The sequence below is a fragment of the Lissotriton vulgaris genome, chromosome 2_1 (assembly GCF_964263255.1).
Source record: "Lissotriton vulgaris chromosome 2_1, aLisVul1.2, whole genome shotgun sequence".
Lineage (NCBI taxonomy): Eukaryota > Metazoa > Chordata > Amphibia > Caudata > Salamandridae > Lissotriton > Lissotriton vulgaris.
In genome coordinates this window covers 1,558,084,088-1,558,108,716 of record NC_141687.1, presented here as the reverse complement: position 1 = coordinate 1,558,108,716, position 24,629 = coordinate 1,558,084,088, and the positions used below count along the sequence as shown (strand labels likewise).

At 47.0% G+C, this 24,629-nt stretch overlaps 1 protein-coding gene across 1 annotated transcript in view; it reads left to right on the top strand.

The window, feature by feature from the left end:
* The window catches only part of LCT (lactase), a 228,942-nt gene that overhangs the window by 74,390 nt on the left and 129,923 nt on the right, over positions 1–24,629 (top strand). The window contains exon 8 of the mRNA XM_086957445.1: positions 9,299–10,858. Within this exon, the coding sequence (XP_086813571.1) occupies positions 9,299–10,858 (1,560 nt within the window). The remainder of the gene's footprint in view (positions 1–9,298; positions 10,859–24,629) is intronic.

Here is a 24,629-nt window from a genome sequence, read left to right as displayed (position 1 = left end):
TAATTAAGGCTGATCGTCTCCTCCTTGTGCAAGGCCACAACAACACCAAGGTACCGTAGTTCCGAATCACACCATTCCAGGGGGTAGTCAAGTGGGAAGCGCTGAACCGCTGCAGTGAGCAGGAAAAATTGGGATTTCTGCCAGTTGATATGCACCCCGGAAATACCACCAAAGGCAACAAACTCACGTAGTATCGCGTTAAGATTTAACTGCGGGTCTTTCACATAAAGTGTAACATCATCCGCATACAGAGATATTCCAATTTGGCGCTGGAAACAATTAAACGCACTCTGTTGGTGTAATTGGCGAACCCTACATGCAAGAGGCTCTATGGCAATGGCAAACAGTAGGGGAGAGAGAGGACACCCCTGCCTGGTTCCCCTCGTGATAGGAAAAGGGGAGGACAGTACACCATTTACAACCACCCGCGCCATCGGATCGGTGTACAGCAACTTGACCCATGAGATAAAAATCCGCGGAAATCCCATTCTGCATAAAACATCAACCAAGTAACCCCACTCCACTGAGTCAAACGCTTTCGTAGCGTCCAAAAAAACAGCAGCCACCGGGAGTTCCGGAGCAATCGTCGGAATCAAGGAGAATAATGTTCGAAGATTATGAGATGTTGCCCGGCCAGGCACAAATCCTGACTGGTCAGGTAAGACTATAACGGGCATAAGTTCAGAAAGCCGCGTCGCCAATACTTTTGCCAGTATTTTAACATCGCAGTTGAGCAATGAAAGGGGCCTATAGGACCCCACGTCTAGGGGATCCTTTCCAGGTTTAAGCAACGAGGTGATAGCAACTTCCCTCATGGACCCCGGCAGTCTCCCCACCTCAAGGGATTCCTCGAACACCTCCCGGAGCACCAGAGCCATAATATCCACGTAACATTTATAGAATTCTGCGGGGAGACCATCCAGTCCCGTAGCCTTTCCATTATTAAGGGACATGATGGCACTCCTGATTTCATCAACCTCAAGGGGTCTACCCAGAAACGCCCTATGATCGTCGGATAGCCAACAGAGTGCCAACTCGTCCAGGAATCCCCCATACCTCACGTCTCCCGATTGCTGCGAAGTGTATAAATGTGTGTAATGATGTATAAACGTGTCCTGAATTTCCTTTGTGTCTCTACAGCGTGTGCCATCAGGTAAGACCAATTCCAACACATCTGAACTATGCCTTTGATGTCTTGTAAGTGCGGCAAGTACCTTCCCTGGCCTCTCACCCTCACAGTACCGTCTCGCCGTCCAGTATTTCCCCCTATGTTTCGCCTCCCTTGCTGCCTCCTCCTCGTACTCCGAGAGTTTAGCCCTAAATTGATGCATAAGGTCAGGATCAGAGCCATCCAGCATCCCACGCTCTAGCTGTTGCAACTCAGCCTCTATGCTTGCAAGCGTACGAACAATGGTTCTGAGTACCCCACAGCTCTTGGAGATTGTGACCCCCCGGATTGTAACTTTAAATGCCTCCCATATCACTTCCACACTGTCTACGGAACCATTATTCCTCGGGAAAAAGGCCTCTACCTCCTCGCCTAGCTCCGCCTTAAAAATGGGGTCCAACAGGGCAGAAGGGAAAAGTCTCCAAGGAGGCCGTGGCCTGTGCAGTCCAGGCACCGACAACATGACCCTAACTGGACAGTGGTCTGAGTATGTCCTGGGCAGGTGTGCCACCCCATGTAATCCCGCCACAAGTCCCCTGGAGAGGAAGATATAATCAAGTCTCGCCCAGGTACGGGCCTGTGCTGTGAAATGCGTGCCCTCCTTCTCTGTGGGGTGTACATATCGCCAACTATCAGTCAAGCCTGACTCCTCCACAATGCCCCGCAAGACATCCCTGGCTTGGATATTGTATTGAGGGCTCCCCTCCGATCCGTCCTCAAGAGCCCGCATCGCCAGATTGAAATCCCCCCCCCATATAACATGTGAGGCGTCCACCGCAAGAATATGGCCCCATAATGTAAGAAAAAAAGCAGGTGTGTCTACATTTGGTGCATAACAGTTCACAAAAAGCACAGTTACCTGCCCAATCCTCCCCCACAACAGCACATATCTCCCGTCTGAGTCTATGCGTGATCCCAGCTCTTGAAATGTAAGTGATTTCTTGACCAGTATAACAACCCCACGTGCGTAAGAGGAGTAGGATGAAAATTTCCTCACTGTGGCCCACCTCCCAGCGAACGCATGTGCAGGCGCCTGGCGCAGATGCGTTTCCTGCAGCAGCGCCACCTGTATATCATGTCGATCCAGATATTGTAGTACATTACAACATTTCCTGGCATCATTAAGCCCACGCACATTCCAAGACAAAATCGATATCCTATCTAACATCTCGACTGACATCACTCATAAGGAATGTGTGAAAGAGAATGCTGAAACATTGCACCAGGAACAGTCCCCGATTCGAGGCAGTGGACCCTCATCGCTGCATAAACCGTCCACCCCGCGCACCACACACCACATTCATCCATGCCGTCTTCCATCCACAAATACAACCCCCCCCCTCCCCAAAACGAAGAAGAACAATCGTGCAACAGGCACGCGGCACAATCAGATAGCAATACGCAACCAGTACCATCATCAAATAAAAGAGAAACTACCAGTGCATTCCCCCCTCCCCCCGCCCACCTGACCAACCCCAAACTGCCAGGACCTCCAGCCACCCCCCTCCCCACACTCCATTCGTCCATCCAACCATCCAGAAAGCCAAGCGCCCAAAAAACCTTAACAATGGTGGGGTATTCCCGTTGGGGTGTCCACCAGAGGTGCACATTACCACCCTCACACACTATGCCGAACCCCCAGCCACAAGGCGTAGATCCGACTCAGGCACAGTGTGGGAGTGGGTGCCCGGAGCAGAGTATTATCATCAACCATCGCCTCCACAACCGATTTAACCAACGGAATCCCGGTTCAGACCGGCGCCCCACACATCCGCTCCAAACAGCTATGTCTGTGAAATTCAAGACTCTAAGGGCAGCCATATAAGCGTCAATGTAAAGTGCGTAGTACAGCATTGATGCCGCTCGAAACCTGGTCAGGCGTCCTCCTCCTCTCCCGCCGATCGGTGGCCATCCTGGTCCGCCTCGTCCTGCCGGCCAGCAGCGGCCCGCTCCCTTTTGAGTCGCTTCACAAAGTCTTCCGCCTGCTGCGGATTCGTGAAGAAAGTCTGCTTCGCCTGATGAGTCACACTCAGCTTCGCAGGGTATAGCAAGGCGTAGTCCACCTGCAGGTCTCTAAGCTTTTTCTTGACCCCCAAGAATTTGCGTCGTTGCTCCTGCACCATCGGGGTGAAGTCCGGATATATGGTGAAACTAATCCCCTCAAAGGAAAGTGAGCGGGTAGTGCGAGCCGCACGAAGAGCCGCATCACGATCCCGATAGTTCAGGAGGCGTGCAATGATAGGACGCGGTGCCGCGCCCGAGGCCGGCCGCGGCCCAAGGCATCTGTGTGCCCGCTCCACAATAAACTGCGTGGAAAAAGCCTCCGCTCCAACCGCACCAACCAGTAGCCTTTCCACATACGTCTCCATTTTCCCCACATTTGTCGTCTCCGGCACGCCTACCACGCGTATGTTGTTGCGCCGACTTCTCGCCTCCAACTCCTCGTTCTTAGCGGCTATTACTCTCAGGATATTGTCCATTCTCGCCAACTGAGTGGCATGAGTGGCCGTAGTGTCGTCATGATCCGAGATGCGCTGCTCCGCTGTGGTCAGGCGCTCCTCATGGACATCAAGTTTTTGCACCACTGCGTCCATGCGCGAGGATAATTTGTCCACTTTGTCCACAATGGTAGCGAAACCTTGCCGCATCTCCAGCATCATCTGCTGGAAATCCGGGGCAGTGGGCTGCGGACTAGCATCAGCCGTAGGCGGGGGGGGGATCGTGAGCTCCCTGCTTCCTGTACCAGGCGAGCGCCCCTCCTAGATGCCGTATAATCAAATGAAAGCTTAGGCTGCTTATTGTCCGGCTTCCCCATGATCATACACTCACAGCGCGTAGCAGATCACACAGGAACGTGGAAGTAGAAGCGAGGGGTCCCACGGGCCCAAGTCCACAGCCAACGACCAATGTTATGCACTCAGCAGACCACGCAGCTCAGCAAAGTCCAAGAGTGGGGCGTACTATTCCCACAGCCACGCAATGGCACCAGCACCCCTCAACAGTCACAGCTCGCTGCAGCCTCCGGGGTGGCAGGGGGCAGCCACAATGATAGTAGAAGAAGGGGGGCTGAGCGGACACACCAGTGGCTCACCATAGCATAGCACAACGCAGTAAGGGCAGCGCCACGTACAAATCGTGACAGGGATAGTGCGCAGGCAGCAGTACTCACGTTGTCCCTCAATAGGCAGAGCAGTACAATCCAAGACATATGATGCACAGCAGGGGGTGACAGTGGATAGCGCCGTCAGAAGTGCCCGGCGCCAGTATAGTCAATGGAGCACACCGCCGAAATATCTAGTATGGCAGGCTCCGCCATACAGCAACTGCTGCAACGATAATGGCGCCAAACGAACGAAAAGGTGGCCCCCTAGCAGCGTGAGCAGCAAAGTCTTCAATATGTCGTCTCACCAGCTACAGACCACCTCCGCTCGTATCTCGCAGAACGCAGGCGTCCAGGAAAAAACCACAGACGGGGGCACGAGCAGGCAAGCATGCCCCGCCACTCCCCTCCGTGTAATGGCCGGTCTTCAAATCAGGGGTTAGATCGGCGCCCCTGCCACAGCTCCTCAGTCGCAGTCCAGGGTGACCCCCGTGACACCGCGGCACACCCTGTGCCACCGGGCACCAGCCTCATGTGCCGCCGCCGGTCGCGTCCAGGCAGGCAGCCAAGGAGAGTCCCAGAGGGGGAGGGGACCAGGCCTCCACCCCACGTGTCAAGCAGCGGACTGGAGTGGGCTGGGATGCCGGGCCGCGGAGCGTCTGACTTCCAGAGCGCCCGGCGGTAAATCTTCGGGACCCTCTAACTCCGGCCAGGAACCTCCAATCGGTGCGGGAATTGGACCGAGTGCAGTCCGCAGCCCACCAAGGAAGAATCTAGGATCAGATAAGGGGACGGTGATGATCAGTAGGATAAGTGGCCGGATGAAAGCTCCGGGCTGCAGGAGCCTCACGGCAGTGCGGCCATGCTGCAGTGCGCCCTCTAGCGCCCCCCATTTCACGCTACACTTAGCATGAAAGCAGAGGGCAATGAGTGTTGTGGTGGGCGTTCCGCCACAACACCCATTGATTTTGATGATTTGCCCTATTTACAAGAGTGTCAAAAAGAGGAAAAATGCTTAGTTGTTCCTGATTTTTGCTGTTTCTATGTGTGCTGCGTTGTGCAGCACACATAGGACCAGCAAATCGCCATATATGATTGTTCATGTGCAGGAAGGTGTCCCTTCCTGCACGGAAACAATCATTTACAAATCGACATTTTGCAACTTCTATGTGTGCTGCACAAAGCACCACACATAGAAGTAACAAATGGCTATTCTGGATTGTTTATGTGCAGGAAGGGACATCGTACTGCGCATCAACAATCATTCCCTCTATGCGGGCACCCTTGCACTATGGTACAATTGTGTCTGCATTGGCGCTAGGCAGCTAGATTTAGCACCAGCGCAAGGGGAAACGCAGGGGTGCACCGCATTCTTGTGAATACGTGGCATCCTGTATTTTCAGAATGGTGGAGCGTCGCGTTAGCAATGCTTGTTTAATGTCACACTTTGCCATTCCCTTGTGAATATGCCCCTCTGTGTTTCTGAATTGCGATATTACGAATGAGTGTGTTGACAAGAGGCATCACTGATTCAGGTCATTCACTGCAGAGAACAAGGGGGCATATTACCAAGGCAGGTGAAATGAAATTATCGCCGCTTTTGCGGTCATTTTCGGCCGCAAAGCGGCGATAATTTCATCGCCCTATAAGCAAGCTGTCGCTAACATCAGTTAGCGACAGCTTTTAGGTGATAGCGAGCGGTTTGGGGCCCGCTTTGCATGTCAGCGATATTTATCGCTAATGACATGCAAAGTGGGCATACCCAACCTGTTAGGGAATGAAAGCAGTTGCTAACATCGCTATCGCCTATTATCAGCGCAGGCGTAGCGATTAAAATATTTGCGCTAAGCGCGAATATCGCCAAATCCTAACGCCTGGTCAGACCACTTCTTAGCCTGTATATCCAATGGGAGGTGGATATTCAGGTTAAGTCCCTATTAGCGATAATGCCTGAATATCGCTGAATTTCCAGTGATATTCATGCATTTCGCCGTTATCGCCGGATATTTTATCGCTTTGGAGATAAACGTTGCTAATAGCACGTTATCTCTGCGATAAAATCCGGCGATAAAAACAATTTCGCTAAGCTTATTTAGCGATAAATATCGCTAGTTGTTGATAATATGCCCCAAGATTTCTTCAGACTTCTGCCTTTCTGTGACCCTGTCTATTGGGATACCGCCCCTGGTGATTAATTGAGCAACTTGGAATATGAATTTATCAACATAACATTCTCAGAAAAGCCCATAAACAGAGGGCCTCCCACTACAACAGAGTTGATGCTCGTGGAAACCTGCCAAATGCGTTCAAAATGGGTATACTGAACAAACAGTAGCAAAATATCATGAAGAAAACATGCATTGAAGACCATGGAATATTTCCTGCTATTCAGAATGGGGAAATGTCTATTGGTGCAAGCACCCTGAGGTTGCCAGCAGTAGCTAGCCCTCACGAATGTCTGGCCAATGTCTCACAAAACACAAATATTAGTGAACTCCATTTTGCGTTAAAATATATGTGCTTAAGAGATAGCTCAATTCAGCTCACGTTTAACATAACAAAATAAGCTTAAAACAAGACATGATAGAGTGTGTTCTAAACCTTTTACAGTGAGTTATGCCAAACAAATCAGATTTCAGAAGGTCAACAGTGATTCCCACTACATTTGATGCATCTGTAAGATCACCCTGCTGAGGATAAGATAACCCAGAAGTGAAAGTCTTATGCATCAAACCATCAGTGACACTGGACGGATAGGCCCAGATTTAAAAAGGTTTTTGCATTAGGTTTGGGTTACTTACCGGCCCAGTGCAAAATCCTATTTGGGATTTCCAAACCAATGATTTGCATTGGTTTATTACAAAAAGTAACGCAATGCAGTGCAATGCGCTGCCTTTCATTACTTTGGCCCAGGGAGGCCTTCGAAGAGTAGTGCATGGACATTACCGGGCATTCACCCATGGATTTCGAGGCTAATCCATATCTACAAAGCCTTGTAGGCATGCGTTTACAACAAAATCCTTTGCATACCTGAAGCTGGCGTAATGAGGAGGATTTTTTTTATTTCTTCTCATTTTTTCCTCTTTGCATGAGTGCTCCTTTCAGCACCACACATACAAAGGAAAAATCCCCAAAACTATGGACCTTATTTACGATAAAGTAACGCTGCGCTGTGCTGCAAGCCATTTGGCTGCGCCATGCTCCGTTACTTTCAGAGCACAGGGATGCGTTATATTTACAACAATATGACAGATCCCTGTGCTCGCCCCTGTGCTGGCGCATAATTGGCTGACATGCGACAACGCAGGCTCCCTTGCACCATGGTGCAAGGGTGCGTGCATTGCAGAGATGACAGTTTTTGTGCAGGAAGGGGCACCTTCCTGCACAAAAACAATCACAAGAGGTGTTTTCCTCTTTTTGTGCGTGCTGTAGAATGCAAGACATATAGAAAGAAGAACAATTAAGAAGAAATAAAAGTATTTCTACTCGTTGCGCCTCCTTACGCCTCCCCTGGGGAGGTGTAGGATTGTGATGCATTCCCAGGTTTACGAAACCTTCTGAATCTGGGAATGCAACAGAATCAATGGGTGTTGCGTGGGAACACCCACAGCACCACCCATTGCGCACCCCTTTCACGCAAAGTGTTGCATGTAAAGGGGACATGTTTACAAGCACATGAAAAGCTACGCAGGGTGTCTTTACGTGTTCTTGTAAATATAGATCACCAAATTGCGCCGCCGGTGCATCACAAAAAGTGATGCACCGGCCATGCAAGGGGCTTGTGCAGGAAGGGACCCCTTCTTGCAAAAAACTATGCAGACCTCAATATAGACACCTTTGCACTATGGCGCAAGGGGGCCTGAGATGGCGCACGGCTGCACAAATTGCACCAGTGCATGGAGATCGAGACCTCCTACATTTATTTGTAGATATGGTGAAAATCAGCTCTCTCCAGTTCACTTAACGCATCATAGCACCTTCGTTTGCTGCTCTGCATTGCGTAAACTCATAGGAAATCTGGGCTTAAGAGTGGGTGTCACACCCCTTGCCATTGTTTTGCTATAGCCGTGCCCACGATTACTTCACATTGCTGAACACCATAGTCCCTGGGCCTCATTTACCAATATTTTACCGTAGGACATCCCCACAAGCCTTCCTGAAGGGCTGCCCTGTGGCAAAAGAAAAGGACAAGAATGCGATGTATCTATCAGATATGACTCATTCCTATCCTCTTTCCGTGTGCTGGCGCTCGATTGGCTGCCATACGCCCACGCAAGCACCATTGCACTATGGTTCAAGGGAGTCTGCGTTGTAGGGATGATTGTTTTTGTGCATAAAGGGATACCCTCTTTCTATATGTGCTGCTGAATGCAGCATACATAGAAAGAGGGAAAAAATAGAACAAATATTGTTATTTCCGCTCATTGCGCCTCCCCTGTGGAGGTTTTTGATGAATTCCCAGGTTTACAACGTCTTGTAAATCTGGCAATGTTTCAAATGCCGTGGGTGTTTTGTGGGAAAACTCACCGTAGCACCCATAGACCTTCATCCCGTTGTAGTGTGAGGCAACACAGTAACTTACACTGCGTTGCCTCACTCCATATCTGCAAGGCCATGTAAAGCCACACAGAGTGACTTTACATGGCCTTGTAGATATGGCTAAACCCTGTGCGCCACTGGAACATCAATAAAAGTGAACTTCCGGTGACGCACAGGGTTTGTAAATGAGCCCCCCTGCATTTTTAATCAAACTCTCAACACTGACAGGCTGTTGATCTTCATTATATCTGAAAATGTATATACTTTGCAGTCTATGATTTCTCCTTTTAGTGCAGGGAATAGCTTACAGAACCTCTCTGCATCTGTATTTAACCTTCACTACCAGCTTTGTGTACAAGAGGAACTAGCAATCACAAATGTGACTGCAGCCCAATGGAAGGGTACATAGCTCTTACATTCTCTGTTCATGGTGATGTGAAATGTGGCTGTGTGTCTACATTTGGTCACATATCTCTTCTGTCTCTTCACAGCTATCAGAACAGACGGAGTTTCCGTGGAGTCCTACATTATCTGGTCACTCATTGACGGCTTTGAAGGCCCACCGGGATACAGCCAAAGATTCGGATTGCACTACGTCAACTTTGAAGATGCCAACAGAGAAAGGACACCAAAGGAGTCAGCTTACTTCTTCTCTAAACTAATTGAAAAACATGGTTTCGCGAAACATCGCGATAACACGATTGTCCAGCCTCTAAAATATAGTGCGTCTTTATCAAAAAGTGAAGGATTACCCGCATCTGTAGTTCCTTCGACATCTAAGATTGTGTGGGAAAAGTTTTCTAGGCAAACAGCTTTTGAGAGGGACATGTACTACTATGGCACTGTTCCTGAAGATTTTAAATGGGGTGTGTCCACGTCCGCCTATCAGATCGAAGGTGGCTGGAATGCCGATGGAAAAGGACTCAACACTTGGGATGTATTCACTCACAAACCCGGAAATATTAACAACAATGATACTGGAGACATAGCTTGTGACAGCTACAACAAACTGGAGGCCGACCTTTATATGCTCAAAGCTTTAAGGGTAAAGAGTTATCGATTCTCCTTGTCTTGGTCCCGAATATTTCCTTCTGGTACAAAAGACTCAGTCAATGCACTTGGAGTTCAGTATTACAACCGGCTTATTGATGGCTTGATGGCAGCCAACATCACTGCAATGGTAACTCTCCACCATTTTGATCTTCCTCAAGCACTCCAGGATTTTGGTGGTTGGGAGAATGACTCACTGATTGAAGCATTTGACAATTTTGCTGATTTCTGCTTCCAGACATTTGGAGACCGTGTGAAGTTCTGGATGACTTTTAACCAACCCCACAGCATCGCAACAGCAGGATATGGTGTTGGTGTAATTCCACCAAGTGTGAAAGATGACCCTGGCTATGCCCCATATAGGATTGCACACAAGCTGCTTAAAGCACATGCTAGAGTCTACCATACTTATGACCAAAAGTATCGACAGAGCCAGGGAGGGGTCATTTCCATAAGCCTCAACACAGACTGGGTCGAACCTAAAGCCCCGGAAGAAGCAAGAGATGTGCAAGCAGCTGACCGATACCTGCAGTTCAACTTGGGATGGTTTGCGCACCCTATTTTCAAAAATGGCGACTATCCTGAAGCTATGAAATTACAAATGGCTGCAAAGAGTGACCTTCAAGGCTTAGCAGCCTCTAGACTGCCCATGTTTACAGAAGAAGAGAAAGCTTACATCAAGGGAACTGCTGATGTATTTTGCTTCAATTCATATGCCACCAAAATTGTTCGGCATAAGACCAACAAATTAAAGCCTGTGACCTTCGAGGAAGATATGGACCTATCTCTAGAGGTCAATCCAACCTGGCCATCTTCAGCAGTTGATGTGCAAAGGCCTGTGGCCTGGGGCCTAAGGAGGCTGCTTAACTGGATCAAAGAAGAGTATGGTGAGGTGCCAATTTACATTACAGAAAACGGCGTGGCAACAGATAACAAGCCGGACTATGAAGATATGAGTAGGATATTATATTACAAAACCTACATTAATGAAGTTTTGAAAGGTAAGGCTCTTGAAACATATACCAAACATTTTCTTTTCTCAATATATATTTTTTTAAGTATAAATGCAAGCACACTAACAGAAACATGTGTTCAATGCAAGTCAACAGACCAGCATGTAGAACGGAATTATTACATAAAAAGAAATGCCATACTGATCACATGAAAAATTACACTAATGGGTACCAAAAGTACAAACTAGCATGATCATCTAGTAAGGGCATGGCAAATAAAAATAATGTTTTGAATATTGAAAAAAAGACAAATTCGTTTTTCTATGAAATACACAGGAAATAACCCAACAGAGGGTGCAAGCATGAAAGGTACATGAGAGGGAGAGTTGTGAGGAACACACATGATTTATAGCGTAATGCAGTTGGTCACACTTTGGAAGTAATTTCAGAGTATCTCTTAATAGAGATAATCGGTGGGGGCATCCATAAATATAATCTTTTTCATGGGCTCAGCACTAATGATCTATACAGGTTTTGAAGTAGAATTTATTTATTTGTGTATTTTGTAAAGCGCACAGCTGCCCCAACGGGGCGTCCCGGCGCTGATAGATCTGGCAACAGAAATCGCAAGCTACCTAGTTATAGGCCAAAAAGGTGGGTCTTGAGTGACTTATGGAATACAGATTCTGTCAGGCATGCACGAAGGTGTAATGGAAGTTTATTCCAACGCTGAGAAGCACAGACTTCAAACGATTTCCCTCCTGATCGGGTTTTTTTAAATCTAGGGGTAACCAGAAGAAGTTGGGAATTCGAGTGCAGCGTCCTGGAGTTATGGTAGGGACGTAAGCTAGTTTTCAGGTGAGCTGGTCCTTTACCCTTCATGGCTCTGTAGGCCAAAGTCATAGCTTTCAACTCGCATCTCTTGGCGATGGGGAGCCAGTGTAATCTGCGAAGGTGAGGGGTAATATGTTGTCTGGGAGGAATTCCCTCAACTAGTCGAGCTGCAGCGTTTTGAACAGTCTGAAGTTTGTTACATAGACCAGCCGTAAGGCCTAGGTAGAGCGCATTAGCGTAGTCGAGATGGGAGGTTATCAGTGCGTGGACCACAGTCTTACGGCAGTCGGTAGGCAGATAGTTGATAAGCCTTTTTATTGTTTTCATCTTGGCCAAAACGGGAAGCTGCTACTGTTTTCACCGGGGCACTGAAGGAGAGGTGATTGTCCCAGCGAACCCCAAGGTTCTTGACTGAGTCATTAGATATGAGGGCTTGACTCAAATCTTCCGGCCACCAGAGGCTGGGTTCCAGGGGGGATGGTGAGTTGAAAAACAGTATTTTCGTTTTTCCTGCATTGAGTCTAAGAGAGTTAGAGTCCATCCATTTCGATATCTTCCTGAGACATGATTTCAGGGGATCGAGACTTTCAGTGGTTGCTGCTTGACCGCAATTAGACTGGTAGCAGACCCCGCTCCCTGCAACACCCAGAACAGTTGTGATAGATCCCTCATCACTGGGTTGGGGACATTAACTGGGAGAGGTGGAGATCAAAGGACGCTGATCTCCAGCGGAGGTTCACCTTCATATCTTCCTGCTGGAGTTGCAAGCAGCTCACTTGGCACTGAAGGCCTTCCTCCCAGCCATCAAAGGAGAACTTGTACAGGTTCTCACAGACAACAAGTTTACTAGTGTTACATAGGGCCCAGCATCCTCTTCCTGTCGATATAAAAATGCCCAATTTTGGCAGGTGTGTATGCCTGTGGGGTTTAGAACTTTATTACCCCAGTCATAGGTAAATTGAAGGCAAAGTAGTAGTGTCTTCCCATTCAGTAGTAAATCAAGGTAGTCTCCATGTGTTGTTTGACATTCACTTTTTATTTAGGAGTGAATGATTCCATATCCAGAAAGAAGGGTGTGCCTTTTGAGTTGTGATATAAAGTAAAAGAATAGCCTTCACATGTTTTGCCCCTTCAGGCTGATATGCCAAGGGCTTTCTCAAGGCTGTGAAGATCGAAAAGACAATAAGGTAAGATCAAAATCAGAAGGTGGGAGCTTTTTATAAATCTGGAAGGAAACAGAAGCCTAAGCATTTGGTGAATGGTGTGAGGAAGTAAGACAGAGAAGTGATTGTACTTTTTACTCTGGAGAAATGCGAGTTTGGAATTTACACAGAAATAGCTGCCACAGCAATTGGCCAAAGGTATTCTACATCCACTCATAATTAAGGTGGATCCCAGACATGTGATTAGTCAAATTACCACGTGCAATTTAGGTAAGTTTTGCCAGGAATAATCTTATGATCATTGTAGGAAAGTTATTCTTTTTGCCACGATCATGCCCATTTATTTGATGCTGGTGGTTATTGACTCTGAAAGTGCCTTGGGCTCTTTTAACCATGCCCAGGGCAAGTGCTCTGTCCTCTAAAGGTATATGGTAATTGATATAATTCTAATTGACAAAGACAACCTACCTGTAAGTCCCTAGTATATGGTAGGGAATGTAGGTTTAGAGACTGCAGTGGACTTAATGCACAGTGTTTGGTGTATGTCCCTATTCGACTTTGGAATTAAAAGTACTTCCAAAGTCCAAAACTCCTTTTTTATTATGCTTAAGTTGCTCCAAAGGTCTTCCCTAAGTGCCTCAAGAATAGGGTGCATTGTTCTAAAAAGCAGCGACAATATAACCTATGTTTTATCTTCCCTGGTAAAGAGAAACAGCTAAAGTCGTTTTTCCCTACTGTGGTACACTAGCCCAATAGGTTAACATCGGAAGGTTTTATTAAACGTAATAAAGTCTAACTTTTAATTGGAGATAGCTAGATATGTCACTCAAAGTATCGAAATAATGGTTACAACAAATCCAACAACTTGTCAAGGTCTGAGTTATTATAACTATTATAGGAAAGTAGATTTAAAATGTACTATCCTAAAGTTACCTAAAGCAGACATGTAGCAGCCTCTTCTGATTGTTCAGCCTTTTACAGCCTGAGCCAAGCTGCTACCTGAGTAGGTGTGAAGAGACCTGGGGCTGCAACAACACAGCCATGGTGGGAGGAGCTTTGCTTCCTATAGAAGATAGGACAGGGTTCTGCAGAGTTCAGCTGTACTTCAAAGGTAGGAGAACGGATCCCATAGGTCCCAGCCCAGCCCCCACTTCCTAGATCCCCAGCCAGATGGGAGCCCCCTGTTAGATCTGGTACCATTGGCGTGAGTCTCCCTTCTATTTTTTACTGATTCCCTCCTCTGTTTTTGATCTATTTTGCTGGTTAGATGCTTTAGGCAATGTGCCACTGCTATTCAGTGCCACAGTGCAAGTGCTCCCTATGTTAAATTGATGTATTGATTAGTGACTCCATGACTGGGTTATTTGATTTACTTATCCGACCCTAGTACAGTGCAGCATGTGTGCCCAGGGCTTGTAAATCAAATGCTGCTGGTGGGCTTGCAGCACTGGTTTTGCCACCCAAAGAAGCAGTGTGTAAAATGTGTCTCAGGCCTGCCATTGCAGAGCCTGTGTGCCGTCTAGTACTGCCATGTCGACTTGGTAAGTGCACTCATTTGCCAGTCCCTAAACCTTCCCTTTTCTGCATATCAGACACCCCTACGGTAGGCCCAAGGGCAGGGTGCATTGTAAGTATAAGGTAGGACATGCCCTGGTATGTGGCATGTCCTAATAGTGAATTACAGCCATTTTTGTTTTTCACTATTGCCAGGCTACCTGTTCTCCATAGGCCAGAATGGGCAGTTTGGATATAACATCTTATAATCCTAACTGACTCAGGGAACTAGGTAGAAATTCGAGTTTAGTATGCCTGAATTCAGAATGATAAAATACATATTTTAGTGAAGTTGGTTTTAACAATCTGTGTTTGAAAATACCACTATTAGAAAGTAGGTCTTTTCTTGCCTAACTATCCAAGCCTGCCTCTGCTAGGTTGTGTATTCCTTGTCTGGAGTTTGAGTAACAGGGGCTGGGGGATTCCAAGAGACAGGATGAGTCAGCACAAGGCTGAATAGAGAGATCCGCATATAGATGGGTGGGAGGAGTTGCACCTGGGACCTGAATAGGGGTGTGCCTTCCCTCCACAATGCTGGCTCCACCTCCTGTGGTGCATCTGATGTTCCTGGCCTACACTGACCAAGGAAAGAAGGAGTCTTGTCAACAAAGTGCTCCAGGACTGACCAGAACTGGTTTGGACTAGGCAAAGGCCTCTCTGCCTTCAGAGACCAAAGAGAATATGTGTATAAATATGGGGACCCAGACCCTAAGACTTTAGATCACTCCTGGGAACCAGACAAACCTTTTGCCAAGTAGAAGAACCAAGGAAGCTGCAGGGGTTTGGACTGCCCCTCTGCCAGTGTGATGTTTGCTGGGTAGGCCTGCAGTGGTCTCTTCATTGCCAAGGAAAGGAGAAGGAACTTTTAAATAACTTTCATCATCTTGGAGAATATTACTCGAAGGGCTTGATTTGAGCTTGCCTCCTGATTGAAGTCTAAGGGATACCAGACTTCACCCCCTTCTGTTTGCCTGCATCTGGAACTTGCTGTTCTAGTGCTACAGAAGGCATCTGCAACACTGACGCTGGCGAGCGACGCCATAATCTGTAACGAAGTCCTGAGCGCTGCTCTGACTTGCAAAGTAGACCCGATGCTGGCCGCCGTGCCACATCGACGCCAGCGAACAACCTTGTAAGCCTACCATAACCTTGACCGCTGCTCCAACTTGTGACGCCGGCCCGACGCCTGCTGCTGTGCCGCATCGACTCCAAAGCCGACATCCTCTCCGGTCCGGAACAGACGCCTCCCCTGCCTGCGCAAGCATCCTGGTCTCGATGCCTCATCTCCCCCGAAGCAAGGAACCGGCGCCAAAACGCGCCAACGAAGCCGCATCTCCTGACCCTGTGAGCTGTCTTTGTTTTTGCTTTTCCAAGGTACTGTTCTTTTTGGGTCTGTTTTGACTCTGGGCCCGACGCCACTCGCCTCGTGGTCGACGCCGTACTTTGGGATTTCTTTGACCATGACATCGTGTTAACTCCAGTTTGGGTTATTTGGTGCTAAAGACAATTTTTAAGTGAATAACCTATCTACCATCTTGAATAATTCTTATTAAGTGCAGTATTGTGGATTTTTGTCGTTTATCGTCTTGTGATAAGTCTATATAAAAGAATACTTATTTTTATTAAACCAGTGTGGTGTCCATCTGTAGTGTTTTCACTGTATTATTGTGTGTATTCACAAATGCTTAACACACTGCCTCTGAAATAAGCCTGTCTGCTCGTGCCAAGCTACCAAGGGGGTAGGCAGGGGTTATCCAGTCATGTAATTCCCTTTCCCTGACTTAGAAGCAAGGGTCCCTATTTGGTCAAAGGTGTATACTAAAGGTGGGCGCAAAATCCATTCCGCTCGCAGATTTAGCGGATTTTCGGCAATTTTGCGATCTGCAAATCTCGCGAAATTGCTGAAAAATTCTCAAATCCGCGAGCGGGCGGATTTTGGCCAGTTGAGCACAAACCGGTGGCGTCTTCCTTCCTGGATAAATATAATATATGAAGGGCAGGGTTCATTCTGGCACGATGCTCCTGTCACAAAAATTAAACCTCAACAGGAAGCACTTACAGATATAAATAAAGCAGGTACCCGAGTTGAAGCTCAATCAGGCTGTTGGATTGGTGATGACTGCTGCCGGCATGTCAAGGGTCCGTGAGTGGAGCAGAATACGGAGATACGTGGTGAGAGGTTGAGAGAGTGAGACCGTGGTAGGTCTCCGCACTGTGAACACGAGAGACAGTGACTGAAGCATGGGGTTTCCATAAAGCACGGATCCGTTTCAATGAGGTACAAGTCAAGAGGTGTTATTAACCAGCTCATAAGACCAATAAAGCGAGGGGTTCGGGTAGCCTTTAAACGAACATGACCGGATCTGTGCAGGAAGTGGTTTCTTGCTGTCAGATATCCTGATGTAAATGTGGTTATACTTCTTAACTTGTTGCCACCACTGTGGTGAATGGTGAGCCCACTGAAAATAACAGAGATGACATTTGATATTGCAGCGCCGACCTGATGCTCCGCCCCCCGCCCACGAGGAAAGCTGCTGGGTGATGACTGCCATCCCTGTTTCTGACCCCTCGAGCCGTTGCTTGCTCTGAGCCTTTCACCCCCCTTTCACCTGCCTTCCATCCGCTGGCTCTCTTCGCCGCAGTGCCGTGACTCACCGGTGCTCAGCAGGCGACGGTTGCTGCTTCCGCGCCGACCTCTGCTTGCTTTGCTTTTACGACTGGGGGTCTCGTAAGGACACCGATAGCAGGAGGATTGCGGTAATTGTGGCAGTAAGGCACTAAGCCCTGGGACTCTGCATTGGTGTCCGTATATATTTAATATCAGTGATCTGGATGCTTACCAGCACTTAGACTGCCCCGTTCCGTTACCATTTAGTGCGATAGAGCATTTTCTGTTTTGTTCCCCGATTGTCACCGGTCTCCATCTTTCTTTTAGTACCCTGGCAATGTATTCATTACAACCTTACAGTTAATCGCACCCAAATATATATACTACTATCTTTTTGTAGTTGACCATTCCAATATACATTTACTCAACGAGGTAGCACTTACTGATTAGCCAGTAGACGTACAGAAAGTACAGTCTATTGGTGCAAAACGGCAAATCCGCGAGTTTGCAAATTTTTTCGCAAACTCGCGGATTTTTTTGCAAATTTGCAGAACGCAGATCCTCAAAATTCGCCCATACTTAGTGTATACCATTGCCAACTAGAGACCCCCAGTTCTACCACCCCCTAATTAGATTAGGAGAGGGACTGGAAGAAGATCGTATTCAGATGTTAGCCACAGCTCTGGGTTGGGTTACACAAACACACACATGAAGGATAGAATTTTTCCATTTTGATTTTTGGTAGAACAGTGCATTCTGGGTCAACATTATGGAACACTTTGCAGGAATCGGTCATAGCAGAGGGAGGTAGATTTACCCCTATTGGTTGGGGTGCCCCCCCCCCTACCAGCCCAGAATGGAGGATAAATATGGGAGAGCTGCAGGAGCTCCTCAGATCACTGCCTGGAACATCAGAAGAAGAGGGGCTGCCCTACTATACCCTTGGATGGCACCACAGAAAGCTGGCACTCGAAAGGACTGCACCTGCTGCACTCACAGTACTCCACAAAGAGAAGGCTGTGCCTGACTCTAAGGAAAATTAGTAGACTCCCTGATCAGCAACAGGTACAACAGAGCTGGAAGAAGTCATCTACCAAGACAAAGAGAGAATTGCCCTAGCAGACCGGTTGCAAAAGGATTTCTCCTGGACTGTACAGGTGCATTGTGGTAAATTGAGTCCTAGCCCGCAAGAGGCAATCCAGAATCTCTGACCTTTTGGTAGGTGCTACTGGACCCTTATTTTCCCCAACGAGACTCAGAACCAACAAGATCTCAAAGTTTGCAAACTTTCTGCAAAGTTTCAAAGTTTTCACAGAAATGCTCTAGGAGGAGACCGCCCGACATTGCAAGTCAAGCTGTCGTCATCAACTCAGGAATTGGCCTGACTGCGCTGGTTTGTTCTGTTGAAAGCTCCAGAGCTCCTCACTGTCAACGTCGAGGACAAAGACTTCCATAGACTCACTGAGGCATTGCGCTGCAGCAGGCCACCATTTCTCAAATCAGACGCCGGACCTGAGGTACCTGAGGTACCTGAGGACTCGTCGTCGATGAAAAAGTTCCATGAAATAGACCAACTCCGAAGGTAAATTTTTAACCTGGGCCTTTCTCTCTGCTTATCCGACCCTTGTTTCAGTACAGTCAGCCTAAAATGTTGACTTTATTCCCAGTCCTGCATGACCAAATAGCTGTGAATGGCGCTTTAAGCTCCTGAGCGCTAGAATGCACAATACTTTATTTGAATCTTCAGAAATTCATAACTTCGGTTCCCTACATTTGACAATTGTCATTTTAGAGTCATTTCAAAGATCAACTTTTTCTTTATTTTTATAAATAGCTGTTGGATTTTTATACTGTTGTGTCCTTTACTTCTGTACTGTTATTGTGGTATTAAATGCTTCACACATACCTAACTTCTAAGTTAAGCCTGACTGCTCGTTTGCCAACACTGCCAACGGTTGAGTAAAGATTCATTTATTGAAACTTGACTTGGACTGGACCTATTAGTTAATGTGGTGTTATTACTTGCTGTTGGTGAATAACCCCACCTACTAATAACCCACTTTTCCAACAATCATTCTTTGTGTTCAACACATTTAATCATTTAATGACATATAGGGTGTGAATATGTTTCTTAAAAGTCCACGAAGACTTGATTATGCTGGCAGCTAGCTTTGGTGCTTATACAAAGAATACCATGCTCATGAAGTAGAGCAATTAAGCAAACATAAGGAGTTGAGATCAGAAGTATCAGGAGTTCATTTAGAATTTTAGATAGCGATCTATAAAAGATAAATGAAAGAGTGTATATAGTTTCTGATTCACACTGTAGAAAAGCAGATTGCAACTCATGAGAAGTGCCATTTGTTTTTGATATTGAACATTATACTTTTTCAATCTCTGCTGTAAGTATCCCTAATGAAGTCTCACCCACTGTAAGCTTCAGTTAAAAAATGTTTTGGATTGTACTCACCTTTGCTCTCCTATTAAAAATAAGAGCTTATGAAGGAACACCTGCACACTTATGTACACACTTATGCAGTGTCAGTAAGGAAGACTGTTGTCTCAGTCAGTGTGGCTTCTGCACATAGGGAGCAATGTGGCAGATGGAACCCACGTCTTTAGTTATGGACTGCTTCAGCCTAATAATTTAAATGGGAATCCAAAAGTAAAAGGTTCCCTTTCTTTTTAGGTGAAACGTAAAATCTGTAATACTGTTAGAACTCTACTATGTGCTAAAAATCAACCTTTGATTGGCACAACTTTAGAAAAAGAGTGGCTTGTACGTTTTGAACAATCTCAGGGTTCAGAATGCATATCCTAAATTTTGTACGGTATGTACTTAATTTATTGTTAAACATATTTCTCTGAGCCAGCCGTGTACTTCAGGCTTCGGGTTACCCTGCTGGGCTAAGTCAATCAGTCTGTTGGCTATTTGGCAGTTCATAGCTCTCCCTGAGCAATGAACCCACCATGGAGGGTAGCCTTCTCCTGGCACAGAAGGTGGTGGGGTAGAAATCTCTGGAAAGTAATTAGATGCCTCACTGGGACAATCAGTGGCAGGGTCATTCACATGGGCCAAAAAGAGAGGCGGAATTAGACTCCTTAATGGAGTTTCTTGTAGGGAGGAAGCCAAATCTGACTGAGAAGAGTTTGGTTCAAATGAGCATCTTGCTTCAAACTGCCATCTTGAATCTTCCTGGTATGTTGTTCTGGGGTTTGGACAGCCAAGGGGCTGCTCGCTGGAAGTGGAAGTAAGGGGGAGGGCGATGGGGGAACTCCAGAGCGATTAGGGACTCTTACCTTCTCTAATTCTCTATAACTCTCCAGTACTATTTTAAACCCCTGTACAAAAAATTACTATTGTGAAAAAGAGTACCTTATCTAGAGTTTGGTAATGTGTGGTGAATGCATGTTGGACGTAACTCCAAAGCTAGAGGCACAGGTTCCCCACCCCTGCATAGTTGCCAGTAGAGGGCAGACTTACTGGGGATCCTGAAGAAATGGAACCCCCGGGACTTCTGTGAACTGATCCTGGCAATGGATGCCCAAGGAGTGAGCACTGCAGGTTCCTGCTAGACACACAGACACCCTGCAAGTGGCTGAAGGCCTGGTTGTTTGGGGAGTGCAGGGTGGGAGAGTGGTCTTCCTTGAGGACAGTGGGATGCTGCAGCAGAATGATACTGGATCAGGAGGCTACTAAAAGCTGGACAGGAAGTCAAGTCCAAAGCTCTTTCAACCCACTGCTGCTAGAAATAACAAGGCAGCAATGTACAGAATATGTAAACAGCCTCTGAAGCACCAAGACAAACCACCAATAATTTTTGAGGCCAAAAGTCCCTTAAAAGGCACTGATTATAGTTGGAAGCTAAACAACACACGCCTCTTCATAATTGGCTCATCAGGGCCAGAGGTATGTTCAGCTGAGTCCCTTGACGACTGTCAGGCTTCGGGGTCAAACTTACAACCACGACCAGCTATGCAGGGGTTATTTCCCCATTGGTCAGGTCGTTCCCTCTGGAGGATGAGCAAAGCTGTTGACCCTGACACTCTGTCTCATTTTTTTCATTTCCCCAATTAGAGGTAAAGGAGCTGACCCATCCGTCTTCCAGAAGCCCAGAGATACCCCAGGACTGTTTGTGTGGCCTTATAAATCGAGGTGGCCCCAGCAGTGAGGCCCGGGAAGGAGAGAGCCAAAAACTCTGGGGCATATGTACAAGCCCCTATCGCCACCACAACATCATTTTTACGGACGTTGTGGTGGCTCCAGGGGCTGCACCTTATGTTCAAGGCAGCGTTAAGCCACTTAATGTGACTTAATGCTGACTTGTACATAAGGCACACTTTCACGCTATGGTTAGCGTGAAAGGGGCGTTCAGTGGGTGTTGTGGTGGTTGTTCCACCTCAACACCCATTGTATTTGACGCTGCCCCCTATGTACAAGGGTGGCTTTCACAGGAGGCAGTGCCACAATTAAGACTAGGAAAATCCTGGTCTTACGTTGGCAAAATGCATCCTCGCCATGGTTTGTATATTACAAAATGTCATTTTAGGATTGTTTATGTGCATTAAAGGACACCTTCCTATATGCAACCAATCCTTCCCTGCACACAGACACCCTTGCACTCTGGTGCAAGGTGCCTGCGTTGGCGCTAAGTTGTTAAACTTAGCACCATTGCAGGGGGAATAACCAGGCTGCACCACATTCTTGTAAATATGGTGAAGGTTTTGCTTTTCAAAATTGGTGGAGCATGTTGTTAAGCCAAGGAGGCTAACGACATGCTCTGCCACTTACTAGTGCATATCCCTCTCTTTTCTTCCCTACCAGCAAGTGGCAATAATGTATTACACCAGCAAGGGAAGCAGAAGGCTGTGCGACTCCTGGTACTGCCTGTATTGATATGTGCCATGCCCCAGGAAAAGGCAGGAGCTATTAAACCAATGCAGTTTGCACATCAAACACTTTCCATAAGGAAATAAAATATCCGCTGCTGGGCGGCATCTAAATCAAAGACAGCAGAAGGAAAGTATCTGGGGGAATATAGGCATTTACAACACATGCAATTACAACACAGGCTTTACAATGACCTCGTTGTTACATCACAGTACCATTACAACGCAAGTCGTTCCAACGACTTGCACTAGGGGGCGCACTGGATTTAGGAATAGTATAATTTACTATTCCAACTCCAATGTGTGCAACAGTAGGGAAGGTGTTGGAATAGTAAATTATACTATTCCTTAGTTTAGAGCACCCCTAGAGCTAAGTCATTATAAAGACTTCCGTTGTAATGGTACTACTATGTAACAACGCGGTCGTTGTAACAACCCCATTGTAATCAGATGCGTTGCTTCGCTTGCAATGTGATAGCTGTTTCCTGTCTGGGGACAAAGGAGCACTCCATAAACCCTGGAGAGGGCATAGCCATTTCATATTTGCATCAGTGGTGCTCGAGATTGGCGGACAAGGGCACCTTAGAAAACCATAAAACAGAGTGTTGTGGACAAACTGGAGGACCAGCATCCCCATACAGGAGCCTCCCCCCGCATATTTTCAAACTATAACTTCCTAAGTCACATGTGTTCTTCTAGCCATGATCTAGGAGAAGTTGTCTAGATATTTGACTGTCCTTGTGGCTGATGCTTGGGTGTGCCTTAACAGTACATGGTTTGATTGGCCTTGAACCTCTATGGTTGTGTGGCAATCTGGCGTGGTAGAATTAAGATTTTCACTGAAATGTTCATTGTTTGAGTTGGAATGGATGTTGAAGGCCTCAGAAATGGCTTCCTTCTTTTATTGTGCTAAGCAAAATATGTGCATCTTTGTGGTAACATCTAGAACTGTTTGTTGTTGGTGAAGTATTTATTATCTACTGTTGACTGATACACTGTTAGAAAGTCAATAGGCCAAACTTTCTATAATTGCATACCACATGTTTTTATGGGCGTATATGGAAGCATTGTGGTTTTAGGGATTGGGGTCTGATGGCGCACAAGCCTTTAAAAGTTCCTCACAAGTTATGGGTCTATTTCACATTCATGGGATTATTTGACTTCTGTGATCTTTCCCTAGTGTGCACCCCTGTATTTCGTGATGCAATTTAGAAGTTGTTCCCATTCTATTTCCCAACTTACTGTTTTGTATATATTGTAATTGTGTGCGTTGTATTTAGTTGTTTATGTATAAAAGTACTTTTCCTTTGTAAAACAAACAGCACTGACTAAGCATTGGTATTTTCAGTGTTGTTTGTTTCTATTGCATTTCTCAGTTCTGAGTTTATGGCCCACAGTGCCTCTGTAAGTAAAGCCTAGACTGCTCCGCCTCGCCACCCTCAGAGTCAAGTGTTATTAGTCCCAGTACGAGGGTCTGCAGGACGAGGGACCCAGAACACCGGAACTGAAAGATCATGGGGGAGATATACAAGCCCCTTGTGCCTCTTTTACGCCGCCGTTGCGTCACTTTTGTGACGCAGCGGCGGTGCAAAAGATGCGCCATGATGCGGGGTATTTACAACGTGACGCATCTCCCAGATGCGCCACGTTGTAAAGCCCTGCGCCAGAAGGAGGCGTTCCATCGCAGGGGGGTCGTTCCGGGGCAGGAACGCCTTCCAAAAGTGGCTGAGTGAAATCTACAAGATTTCACTCAGTCACTTTTGGGCCCATGCTGCGTCAAAACCCTGCTCCTGCTTGAAGCAGGCGTAAGGATTGACGCAGCATTGTGGAGATAGAGCCCCCAAGCCTTGCTGGAGCTGCGTCGGGCTTGCGACGCAACTCCAGCAATGCGCCGCTTTTACAGCACAGATGGGTGACGCATCTGTGCCGTTTTTGCCCCATGGTGCGCCGCATTGTAAATGCGGCGCATCAAGGGTGGCGGAGCTGCGGCGCACAATTACTGGCGCATCCCTGCTGATATGATGGGATGCGCCAGTAATTGTAAATCTGCCCCCATGATTCACACAATCAGGGCCCAGTAGCTTCGATTGCACTGGGACCCACACACCCGGATTTCTCACATACAGGACCTGCAGCTGTAAAACATTCTTTAGCTTGATATAAAAGAGAAGAGGAACAGTACATGCCATTCTTTGCTTTATTGGCACCGAAGGCACATAGTGTACCATGGAATCTTCTTAATGACACATTTATAGCCTGCAGGTGCTGAGCAGACTATGCTGCTATGTTGCTTCTGTCCCTCTCTTCTCCTTGCTCCCCCCCCTTATATTTTGGGGGCCATCTCCCTGCTTTTCCCTCACTTTCACTGTTTTCTCCTTGCTTTTTCCCCTCTTTTGTGAGTGCATGTTCCTTGCTTTTCCCTCATTTTCATTGCTTTCTCACAGATTTTTCTCCAATTTTTGATTGTCTTCTACTCCTTTTCGCTCGTTTTCACTGCTTTCTCCTTGCTTTCCCTCCCAATTTTTTGAGTACTTCCTCCTTGTTTTCCCTTAGTTTTCACTGCTTTCTCCAGCTTTTCCCCCTGATTTTGAGTCTTCTCCTTGCTTTTCCCTCCTTTTCTCTGCGTTCTCCTTGCTTTTTCACCTGTTTTCTGAGTGCCCCTCCCTTTCCCTCGTTTTTACAACTTTCTCCTTGTTTTCCTATCAAGACCTGGCTGTTCGAATGGGCCTCCGGGACCTGCAAACACCTGGATACCCTGTTGGGTGACGAG